At 33.0% G+C, this 12,519-nt stretch overlaps 1 protein-coding gene across 2 annotated transcripts; it reads left to right on the plus strand.

Annotated features, from left to right (window-relative positions):
• Positions 1 to 6,023: 6,023 nt before the first annotated feature.
• LOC120177815 (carbon catabolite repressor protein 4 homolog 1-like) lies at positions 6,024 to 11,997 on the plus strand. 2 transcript variants are annotated; one of them, XM_039183825.1, is made up of 12 exons: positions 6,024 to 6,603; positions 8,147 to 8,900; positions 9,327 to 9,413; positions 9,495 to 9,578; positions 9,656 to 9,742; positions 9,843 to 9,929; positions 10,669 to 10,722; positions 10,816 to 10,907; positions 11,011 to 11,125; positions 11,291 to 11,473; positions 11,532 to 11,722; positions 11,824 to 11,997. In XM_039183825.1, exons 1-11 carry the CDS (start codon positions 6,446 to 6,448, stop codon positions 11,715 to 11,717), a joined length of 1,887 nt encoding a protein of 628 aa, XP_039039756.1. In that variant the 5' UTR covers positions 6,024 to 6,445; the 3' UTR covers positions 11,718 to 11,722; positions 11,824 to 11,997. The 2 variants fall into 2 exon arrangements, with proteins under 2 accessions (XP_039039756.1, XP_039039757.1); XM_039183826.1 differs by having other exon boundaries at positions 6,025 to 6,603; positions 11,291 to 11,435; positions 11,572 to 11,722.
• Positions 11,998 to 12,519: the final 522 nt, after the last annotated feature.

Genomic DNA, 12,519 nt, shown 5'->3' on the forward strand with positions numbered 1-12,519 from the left:
TAAGCAAAGAGGGGCAGCTGAAGATACTCATTTTTTTCATTTAAATATTATTTATATTATTATTATTATTTTTATTTTATTATTAATAAATATTACATGCCCAAATACATTACGAGCCCAACCCAGATACATCAGGCCCAACAGTAACCCAGATCCAGATGGCCCAGCTAACCCTAAAACCATATTAGGGTTTTCATTTCAATACCCTAGCCGCCTCAGCATCACAGCCGTTGGATCTGAGAGATCCAATGGCCCACACGCATCCAGAACAAACCCTAGGGTGATGATACCCTAGGGACCACGCGGCCACCGTTCGTCAACCTCTGCTACCACGCTGCCACGACGCCAACCGAAGGATCCAGAAGGCCTAGCCATAGCCGCACACGTCGCCCTCAATGGTGAGTCACCACTGGAAGTTCGGTGACTCACCAAGCTTCAATCTTTTACCCAGTCCGAAGAAGATACCGGCGAGGCTTATAAAAGCCGACCACCTGCAAACAAGAGAAGGATAGAGGGCAAGAACATAGAGCACAAAAAAAAAGGCCAGAGAACACAGCAACCAAACCATCAAAAAAATCAAAACAAAAATTGAGAGAAGCCTTACCGAAGAAGCTGCGACGCCACCAGAGTTCATAGGCCGCCGTAGAAGCAAAATACCGAAGGTATTTTTTGTAGATCTATCTAAATAGGAGATGTTTTGTGGGAAAGGGGGTCGGATTCGACTTTAGATCATCCCGATCTATGTTTTGAGAGATTTTAGAAGTCAATTTTTCTGATATTTTTACCCTATAAAATATATTATTTTTAAGAAATGTTTTATTTATTTTTTTTATATCGAAGAAAAGAGATGTCTTAAAGCACCTAGAAGTTCTTTTCTGATATTTCTAAATAAATAAATATATTATTTATATAAAAATTAATAAATTTCCTTATAATTATACTAGTAAATTTGAAGTAACAAAATTATAAATTAAATATATTTTTAAATTCTTAAATTTCCAATAATAGAGACAACTTATAATTAATAAGTACCAATTTTGGGCGTTATAGGAATGCTAATCCTTCCCTAAACGTAACCGACCACGAACCCTTTTTATTATTAAAAAGAATGAATTTTTGGTTAAACGCATATCAGTTTATCTTTTAACTGATGTTTTTTTTAAAAAAAAACTCTTTTAAAAGGTAATTTTTAGGTATTCGACCTACCTGACCCAAAAGGCCGATGGTGACTCCCAAAACTTATTTTAAATCATTTTTTATCCACATTACTTTTTCCAACCAAGTAAAATTTTGTGCCCGGACGAAAACTGGTTACGACAAATACATTGAGGTTGAGCACACATATGCTGTCACTCCAGCTCGTATAAATGTCCCGAAAGACCTATCCATATGTTTCTAAGAACATAGATAACTTTCCATATGTCCCGAAAGACATAGGTAATATTATCCATTTGTCCTGAAAGACAGGTAATTCTGTCTATATGTCCCGAAAGACATAGGTAATATGTCCATATGTCCCGAAAGACATAGGTAATCCTGTCAATAAGTCCCGAAAGACATAGGTAATATTGTCCATATGTCCCGTAAGACATAGGTAACCCTCGACTCTTGGCATGTCAACTATACCTATAGCTCTCATGTCATCTATAATGGGCAATATCATTATGATTTATACCATTGCACTTATGATCACATATTTCTTTTCCTATGTCACATTCCACGTGTATGTGTAACCATCAATCTCATATCATATAACATATATCATAAATTGCATATTCATGTAGATCATTTCACATTCTCATATTTCATTATCATATTTCTCATATCGCATTGCTCTTAGTCATATTTCATATGTTCATATAGTCACCTAGTTCATTTCACATAGCCTCTTATGTTCATCTCATATAACATATAAACTCCTAGTTTCTCATCTAGTATATCATATAATATGTTGGTAAAGTCTCATAATCCACTTAAACATATCAACTTTCCTATATAGCTTATTTGACACATTTGTATACTAATTTATGTCAATATCTCTTAACTTATATTTTATGTTCCTTTTTCATTTAATCACTTAGACTTAATTCATATAATTTATATACATTGTTATCATATAACTATTTATATATCCATATCACACCAAATAACATATAACCTCTATGAATCTATCTGTGTGTTCATGCATACATAATAGTCATGTCAATCACATATATTAACATTCATATATTTATGCAATCAAATATTAAAATTAGACTCATCGCGAGTCTTATTTCCATACACATCATTTACAACTAGTATGCACTCACCTTGACACTTTATATATATATCCAAATCCTCTTCTATGATTTATCACTTTGGATTGATTTAACTTTGCAGTCGTTTCAGAACTTGCTTGTGCTTGATATCTACACAATCATACATTTTTAAGATAATTATCATATATCTACACCTTGTAATTTGATGCTAATAACATAACCAAATTTAATAGACCCATATTCACTTTTTCCTTTAGGGGGTATCGATACACTCCTTAAGGTATCGATACCCTTATTGCATTCAGGAATTTTTCGTTCAAGAGGGTATCGGTACGCATACATAGGGTACCGATACACTCTACCCAAAATAGGTTTTTTCACCCAAAAATTCATCATTTTCAGCTTAAATTCTTCATGTTTCATTCCCTTTTCTATTCTTAACTCAAGTACATATATTTAAACTAATTTCTACTCATTCAATACATCCTTAACCTCAAAATTCCATCTTTCATATGGAAATCAATAATCATACCAAATTTTCAAGATGCTCTAAATCCAATTCTATCACTTCATATCTCTTAATTAAGTTGATGAAAAGTCAAATTTAGTTTCAAAATCAACTTATCAACTCTTTTCCAGAAATTCACTTAAAAACCCATTTCTTTAATCTTTCATAACTTCTTAATCTTTTGATTTTAAGACAACTTAAGCTTTCCTTAAGCTTAAGTATCACCTAAGGATCAAAACTCATACTTAAAATCAACAAACAATCAAGTAATCAGAAAACTCACCTTTGCTCCCTTGGTTCACGGTGGAGAAGAAGAAAGCAAGAAGAAGAAGAGAGTATTCATATAACTCTCTCCCCTCTAAATGATTCGTTCTTATCAAGGGGGAAAATATCTTTCTTGACAAATGATCATTTTGCCCTTTAATTCCTTTGACAATTACTAACAACTTTCAGGAAATATTTTTCAAATAAATCATTGAACTATTGAACTATTCTACTTTAATCACCAGATTTTGAAATTTTACAATTTAGTCACAAACTCGATATTGAGGATGTTATAAAAATGAATGGATTTGTGTTAAAAGAGTGATTAGTTGTGTTTGGAATTGGGATTAGAATTTAATAAAAATATTAATAAAATAAATTTGAGTTATTAATAAAATATTAATAAAATAAATTTGAGTTATTAATATATGCCATGTCATAATATTATTGATAAAAAAATTTGAATTATTAAAATAAGAGTAATTCTATAGTTTAATAATTAAATTAAAAATATTTAAACTTTAGTTACTAAAATAATAGTGAGAAGATAGTTGAGTGACAAATGGTGTAATTTACCTAAAAAATAAAAAAAAAACATATTTTTAAAGTGCCAATTTTTGCTGTCGTAGGGTTCCACGTCACTTTCCGTGATGAAAGTGGGTGAATTTGTTAACGGCAAAAAAATCATGTATGAAATCAAGAATTTTTAAACATTATATATGAAACTGAGAATTGAGTATAGTTCACGTATGAATGGGTTAATTAACCCTAATATGAAAGAATATAATATATGTGTGGGGGGGGGTTGGGTGGGGGTTAGATAAAGTAAAAAAATTGGAACAAATCGTTGCTATAATACTATAAATAATTATAATAAAATTAGTATAGAAACTCGAATAACTTGACTCGACTTTTTAAACTTGACTCGACTCGAAAAGATTTCAAGTTAAGTTCGAGTTGTAAAATACAACTCGTCAACTCGAAATTTTTTGTCTCGACTCGATAGAATGCTCACCCCCTAATACCATGTGTCACCATTTAATTGGAGGACTAACTTTATTTTAATTTAATATATTTATTTCACCAATCAAGGAGTGATATGTGTCACTCTCTGATTGAAAGAAAAGCAATGGAAAGCAAATTGGGGCAATAAAGATCCAAACCTTAGTCACTTGAGAAACTAAACATGTATCTAACCATTAAGCCAAGACCATTGCTTGGTCTAAAGTAGACGACATAGTTCATATATTTTGTATCTTAGTGTATAAATTCTTAAATTCATAATATTTTATATATATTAACTTAAAAATATTTTTATATTAACTTATTAAATATATTTTATTATTAACTTAATTTAAAAATATTTTATGCGAACATTGGTAAGAGGCTTACTCACTTACTCTGGCATTGCTTTCTTTTCTCTATCTTTAATGTTTATTATATTTTGATGATGAAAGCAAGCTAGGACAATGAGTTCCTTTTATGCAAAAACTTATGAATAACGAGAATAGTGTCTCGTTATCGAAGCTATTTGCCGTTGGACTCTAAATTACGGCCGCGACAGAACGCTATTGTCGTGATTTCGCCATCCACCACAATTTTTCCGAATATCGATTTCGGATGACAGTGCTACCGCAAAACAGTGGCCGCTATTACGGTTGTGCTCCGCTTTTTTAATCCCTGGACTGAATAAGACTCATGTTACTGAGATTGAGCATATATTCGGTCTTCCTGCGAAAAGATAACATTTAAAAATATATACATAAAAAAATCATTCAGAAAGTATAGGAGATACACAAGAAGGGATTACATTAAAAGCCCAGGCATGGATGGATAAAGGGGCAGATGGGGCACTTGCTCTCATTAAATTTTAATTTTTTATATATTTAAATATATTTTATATTGATAATTTATTTTCATCCTCTAAAAATTTATAAATTCATTTTCTTTTAAAATTTTATGAATTCACCTTTCTGCGTCGCTCTAATCGACGAGCAACCTTTATCAGCATCTTGACAAATGTAGAGAAATACACACATGCTAAAGCATTGAATAACCAAACAAATCTTATAAGAATCATTCCAAAAGAAAAATAAGCACGAATTATTGCCGAGCGTTCAGACTTAGTGCATGGATATTAAGAGTGTATATGATTTTGTTCTATTTGATTTTTTCTGAATAATTTAGGGTGAATAAAAAATATTATCTATTCATAATTTCTTTTAATTATTAACAATGGATACACATCATGCAGACATAATTGCTCGAACTTAACTTTTTAAATAACCACTAAACTTTGATGAATTCGATTTCGTAATTTTTGAAAGCATCATGTAATTTAATTTGATTCATCTTCGTTATCAATTTTTTTTCATATTAAATTTGATCTTTGAGTTGTATATTTTATTTCAATAAAATACTTTTATTGTATGACTTAAATATTATTTGGTAAAACTTTAAAGTATTTTTCTTAAACATTCCTTTAAAAAAGTTTCAAATAAATAAAAATATTATTAATTCATATATAATACGTTTTACGTTATTTTCACTATTTTCAATAAAAATTGATTTAAAAAATCACAAATTTTAAACATGTGAATCATAAATTATTCAAATAATACGATTGAATTGATTATTGATTAATCACTTATATGACATCATTTGCTCAGTTGATGGATATGTTATAAGAATTTCGATAAAATAGAAAGTGTATAAAATTATTAAATATTTTTTAAATTGAAAATATAAGGTGAATTAACTAAACAATTTTTTGATAAAAATTAAGCAAACAGTTTGAATTATCCATTTAAGAAATTATGTATAAAAATACAAGTAAATGTGAGTGTTTTTAGAAAAGTAAAATTCGGGATAGACACGTGTGTTTTGAATCTATTTTTCTATATAATATTACTTTTATTTTGGATTTTAGTTTTAAATTTGTATCCTTCAAAAAATTATATTTATCTCTATAAATATATAATGATATTATAAAAAAGGACTTTTCCTTTTTCTCGTCCTCTGTAAAACCCTAATAATCATTCGATCTCTTCATTTCTCCCTAAAAAATCCCGGCTTTTCTTCGTTTCATTCCCTCGATCATTTCCGTTTTTTCAAAAACCTAAATTTCTTCGCAAGATCTGTTGTGGGTCCTTTCTTATTTATATTTGGGATTAATTGAAGAAGTCTTCTAGGGTTTGTTTATTCGGAAAAAAAGAGGGCGATTGTCAAGGCTGGCGGGTTTGCGGGTCATGTAAATGGCGGATCCGCCTGGAATCCGCCTTGTAAAGATTGCACGTTATTTCGAGTTAATTTTTTGTTCTGGTGTTGTTGTTAGTGTGGGATTGGATTTCATAGGTTTACAAAGAGGTGAACGTTGCTATCTGTGACCGGCAAAGGAAGTCCGAGAAGTTGAAGCATGCTGAGCGTGCTACGGGTGCACCTCCCTTCTGATATACCAATTGTTGGCTGCGAGCTCACGCCTTTCGTGCTCTTACGCCGACCCGACAAGACCATTACCAATGATGATGTGCCCGAGTCGGCCCCTCTTGATGGCCACTTCTTGACTTACAAGTGGTAAGTGTTTTTAAATTTGTCGAAGTGTATATTTTATGTATTTTCTTGATTCGTAATTTGATTTAGTTTTGCAAGTAAATGTATGAACTTGTTTATGGCTAACTAACAATTTAAGCCAATTGGATTTTGGGCTAGTTTATTGGGCGTGTTATCATTTGGTTGTTTTTTCTGTAACTGTAATTTTTTTGTAGGTGGCAAGTGTTTGCATTGGCAAAATTTTCTTTTATACTTTTTGGTGTTTTAGTCTTTTGGGTAGTTCTTGTTTTGGCCAATGGGAGTCTGGGTTTTTTTTTTTGGTATGAGATATTTGGCTGTTTTTAGGAGATACATGTATGTGAAACTGTTGAGTGGTCACTAATTATTTAAGGGATGTGTGCAATTGAGATTTACATGTTAAGTTTTTCCACATGTGCATTTGGAGATAGTGTGATATTTTGTTACTTTGTGTGTTGGATTTATCTTGCACTTTTAGTGATCTGGTTTTTGTCATTTTTGAAGGGCCTATAAATTAGTTTTTGATTCTGGTTAATGCGTCAAATTTCATGCTGTTTTGTTTGGTTTGGATTTCGTTTTTTTTTCCTGATTTTTAACTACTAAAGTTGTTGCAATTGAACTGTCTTTATATGCTTCCTTTGTGTAAATGGACTTATGCGTCATAGATAAAAGATACCATGATACTAGGCTTAATGAGCTAATCTTTCACCAATAACAATAATTGCCACTGTTGTTTTTATTCTTGTGGCCAAATGGCACCATTATGCCTGTGAAAGCTTGTAAGAATGTTTCAACTTAATATCTTTTTCATAAGAAGAAAAAAACCATTCAGCTAAAAGATTAGATGCACAATAATCCCCCAATGTTAGCTGTTTAAAAGGTACTTCTCACGCACTTTACACGTGTTATTGCCCATTTTCAAGCTTTTGCAAGTTATAATGGTTGCCTAATGTTTCATCACAAAAGATCCTAAACTCTATACTTTGGTTTTGGCATCAGTTACATGTGAAGTTGAGGTTATTGATTATTCAGTCCTTAATGGCATTTAGATGAAACTTATGCTTCGGTTTTGATGTCAATTACATATATTAATATGATAAAGATGATTAGTGGAATATAAAGTTGAGTTTGTTGATTATTCATTCATATTTCTTTATGTCAACTTTGTAATTTGGCTTTGACATAGTTGATTGTAGCAATATGTTAAATTTTGAATTTATTACTTGTTCAGTTCATGGATGGTATATAAGTCCTTTTGTTTTAAGACGAACTCCAGCCCCTATCGAAAACAATCTTTGTTACTGATTGGCACATGCAAACATGCTTTGGGTGCATTGTAGTTTTACCGAACTTTGAGATCATTATTGTATGCATCCTTATTATGATTGATGGATTCTTAAAAATTTGTTATTTTGACTGTCTTGTGCACTTTTTGCAATTGTTCACTAGATTGTGTTGTCTTTCTGTGGGACTAGGTGGGTAAAGTTGATTGTTTCAAAAATTTTGTATATACTACATGTCTAATACACGATGCTCCTTGTGTATGCAGGTATCGGATACAAAGTGATAAAAAAGTTGCTGTGTGTAGTGTACATCCTTCTGAGGAAGCCACATTGCAGTGTGTAGGTTGTGTTAAGGCTAAAATACCTGTTGTTAAAAGTTACCATTGCTCTCCAAAGTGCTTCTCTGATGCATGGCAGCATCACCGTGCTCTGCATGATCGTGCTGCAAGTGCTGTAAATGAAAATGGAAATGAGGAGGAAGAGATATTTGGCCGTTTTAATAGCTCAGGTTCTGGTGTTCTCAATGCTAGCTTAACCGGTTCAGCGTCAAGCACTAGCTTGACAAATGGATTAACACCTCCATATCCCACTGCGGTTACGCAGAGGAGTGGTGGTGAAACCTGGTTTGAGGTTGGACGCTCTAAGACATATACACCAACAGCTGACGATATTGGCCATATTCTCAAGTTTGAGTGTGTTGTTGTAGATGCTGAAACAAAACTACCTGTCGGACATCCCAATACTCTTTCAACATCTCGTGTTATTCCAGCACCTTCCCCTACTCCTCGGCGCTTGATCTCAGTAAGCGGAGCTGATATGTTGGGAAATCTACACTCAGATGGTCGTATTTCATCCTCTGGAAATTTTACTGTTCTCTCCTACAACATCTTGTCTGACTCATATGCCAGCAGTGAGTTATACAGTTATTGTCCTTCATGGGCTCTTTCTTGGCCATACCGTAGGCAGAATTTGTTGCGGGAAATTGTTGGTTATCGTGCAGACATTGTTTGTCTTCAAGAGGTAATACTTGGTTACTGTTTGATGAATTGCTACTCTTTTCAGAAGTTTCATTTGGATCCAAGATGCAGCTTTGAAGTTTAGTGCATGGCAATTAATTGCTGTTATGCTCAACGTTTACTGATATTTTGGCTCTGTAATGTCTGCCCTGCACTTTCGTCAGTCTTTAACTTTAGGGTTTTATTTATGCTATGTTGAATCTATTTTAGATGATATATATATATGTAGTTAGTAATCCTAAAAGAAAATGATTTTAGCCTTACCTTTCTCCAAGAATAAAGCTTGGGGTTTTAAAGAACTAAGTAGAGATCTTAGTAAAACATGAAGCATTGTTTTCAAATTCCAGAATTATCAGCATATTCATCTCATATTACTGCCTTTGGGCCTCTAGGTGATGCACCTTAATATCAACTATTCTCATCTTTGCAGGTGCAAAATAACCATTTTGAGGAAGTTTTTGCCCCTGAACTAGACAAACATGGATATCAAGCATTATACAAGAGAAAGACAAATGAGGTTGCTTAAGAACTACATGATTCTCATTTCACTGATTTATAATATTACTCGTTTGTGTAATTTCTGTTGTTTATAATACAGGTTTACAGTGGAAATATCCATACAATTGATGGCTGTGCAACATTTTTCCGGAGAGATAGATTGTCACATGTCAAAAAATATGAGGTTTGGGAGTATTTCTATAGTGGTATATGGGTTTATACATGTTTTTACTGGGCTAAAGTAAATCATGTATTTTTCAGGTTGAATTTAATAAGGCTGCTCAGTCGTTGACTGAGGTTGCTGTTCAAACTACTCAGAAGAAAGCTGCTTTAAATCGTTTGGTTAAGGCAATAAATATTTACTACTAATTTCAATTTTTATCCATTCTCTTATGGCCAATATTTCTCTAATGCTAATGATAAATTGGAAACTCTATTTTGTCTGCAGGATAATGTTGCACTAATTGTGGTTTTGGAAGCAAAGTTTAATAATCAGGGAGCTGAAAATCCTGGGAAGCGGCAGCTTCTTTGTGTGGTAAGGATTGTTAATTTTTTTATTCTATGTTGTATATCTCCAGCCTATTCTATTATCGTCTGCTGTTTTGCATAATTTTTCCTTAGTGCATATTTAGGATAAAAATATTATTCATATTGCTAAGTGGTAATGGGATATGTTACCCAAATTCTGTTTTATACAACCTGAAAAGAATTGCAAAATGATCTACCCAGGATTGAGTATGTAGCATATTGCTTGTTTCTCAAAACTGGAAGTGCCTGATTTGCTGTCTAGTGTGCCAATTGGTCTGGTAGGTAGATTGGTTATTCTAGACATGTTTAGAGCCTAAACATCTCTATAGGACATGGTAATTTGTCTACGTCAATCTATGAAGAGATGGCATTGTAAGAACCCTTTGTGTCGCAGTGTTTTTTTTTCCATCATTTTTTTGGCTTTGCAACAACAATGTCAACAGAGTAGTATGCTTGTGAATGATAATCAGATTCTAGCCATTTGAAGTATCAGAGCCTGTGACACTTCCCCATATTTCCTCATGACTAGTCAACTCCCCTTTTGGATAAGATTGGTTTGATTATTACTTTGTTCTTTGATTGTTTTAACCCCCCCTCCCCCAACAAACAAAATATGGAAGTGTTGAGCATATTTTGGGCTATTCTGTAGAATTTATGTAAGTATCTCAATTAAATGATGCTATTCTTTGCAACTCTTTCATGATTTCTAGGTGCGTCGTGTAACTGTTTCTGGTTTTGGAATACAGGCAAACACACATGTTAATGTTCCACAAGAGCTAAAGGATGTCAAAATCTGGCAGGTTCTGATTTTGTTTTTCTAACATGTACAATTACTCATGTTTCTTTTATTAAGAATTTGAACTCATTTTTGCTCTTTTTTAATATTAAATTAGGTGCATACTCTCCTAAAGGGATTAGAGAAAATAGCAGCAAGTGCAGACATTCCAATGTTGGTTTGTGGGGATTTTAATTCAGTTCCCGGAAGGTAAACCTGTTATCCTTTACATGTTAGATTATTTAGTGCTCCCAATCCACTTTATTGGCTTTAAATTTTAGCAGTATTAAATGCACCCTCAAATGTTCTGCAGTGCACCCCATTCACTTCTTGCTCTGGGAAAGGTAGATCCAATGCATACAGATTTGTTGGTAGACCCTCTTGCGATTTTGCGACCTCACAGCAAGTTGACTCATCAGTTACCACTGGTAAAACTATTGTCTAGTAATTAACTACTTCCAGAGGTTATGTTTTTAGCCTTACTATCGTCACTTTCAATGATGTTCCGATATTGGTTTCGGGAGAACAAAGGAAACAAGCTTCAGTTGGTAAAAGTGGCACTGGTAATTAGCTCTTGAATTTTTTTCATACAGGTTAGTGCTTACTCATCCTTTTTAAGAGGTGTTGGTCTGGGTGTGGAGAAACAGAAGAGAAGAATGGATCCCGCAACCAATGAACCTTTATTCACGAATTGCATGAGAGATTTTATTGGCACCCTAGACTACATATTTTACACAGGTGGGTCTCTCTTTTCTGAAACAAAAAATATCTATTTTTCCCCATAAATGTCGGTTGAGGTTTTCATGTAATTAAGTGCCATATGTGACTTTTAAGTTATTGCAGCTGCTTATGACCCGTTTGATTTGTGGTTCAGCGGACTCATTAACAGTCGAGTCATTATTGGAACTCTTGGATGAGGAAAGCTTAAGAAAAGACACAGCACTTCCTTCTCCAGAGTGGTCCTCTGATCATATAGCTCTGTTAGCCGAATTTCGGTGTGTGCCTAGGCCTAGATGCTGAGAAAGGTATGCCGTTGTGACCTTTGATTTTAAACAGGATGCACATGAACAACTCTATCCCGGCTCTTCAAAGTGTCGTGACCTGAAAGATTGTGACTGTTATTTAGGCGTTGGAAGATGGCGAAGAAAACACGAGAGGAAGCCGATGGATAGAGATGAAAGATAGATCATGCTCCATAATATATATATTTTTAAGGCCATCAATCCCATTGAGGGATCTGCTGCTTTGTAATATCAACACTTGTTTCATAGTTTATATCATTGTTATGCCATTTTCATTCTATTTTATTTTTCTCAATAGAAATGTCCAGCGGCTCAGTATTATTAGTGATTGTACTTTCTGAACTCCTCTGCAAAGCTAGCATTATTAGCATTTTGCATTGTTTTTTTGGTAAATTACAAATTTCATCATAAAATTTTATTCTCTCCCATTTTGCTTATTGAATTTTAAAAGTTTTTAATTTCCTCACTAAATTTAATGCATTGGATTTTTTCACTTCGCAAATTTTCACCAAAACAATGTCGATTTACATCTATATAAAAATTCATTTACATTATAATTTCGTTAGTGAGAAAACGGTTGAGTGACAAAAATTAAATGTATTAAGTTATGTAATAAAATTAAAATGTTTTATATTATTTTGAAAGAAATGGGAGGGGGTAAAGTTGAGTTGCCAAATTATCACATTCCAAAAGGAATTTAGCATCACAGAGAGTAGCATTCCATTGACGAGTACTAATAATGGAATGATACTGTAATTTTACTTCTAACTCGACGGAAGTATTTTGTAAGTATATTCAAT

This window comes from Hibiscus syriacus, unplaced genomic scaffold, assembly GCF_006381635.1.
Source record: "Hibiscus syriacus cultivar Baekdansim isolate YM2019G1 unplaced genomic scaffold, ASM638163v2 tig00112319_pilon, whole genome shotgun sequence".
NCBI lineage: Eukaryota > Viridiplantae > Streptophyta > Magnoliopsida > Malvales > Malvaceae > Hibiscus > Hibiscus syriacus.

Coding starts and splice junctions, on each gene's coding strand:
- LOC120177815 (XM_039183825.1), top strand. CDS start 6,446: ATGCTGAGCGTGCTACGGGTGCACCTCCCTTCTGATATACCAATTGTT. Junction 11,126..11,290: donor TGACTCATCAGTTACCACTG/GTAAAACTATTG, acceptor TTTTTCATACAG/GTTAGTGCTTACTCATCCTT. Junction 11,474..11,531: donor AAACAAAAAATATCTATTTT/TCCCCATAAATG, acceptor GTGACTTTTAAG/TTATTGCAGCTGCTTATGAC.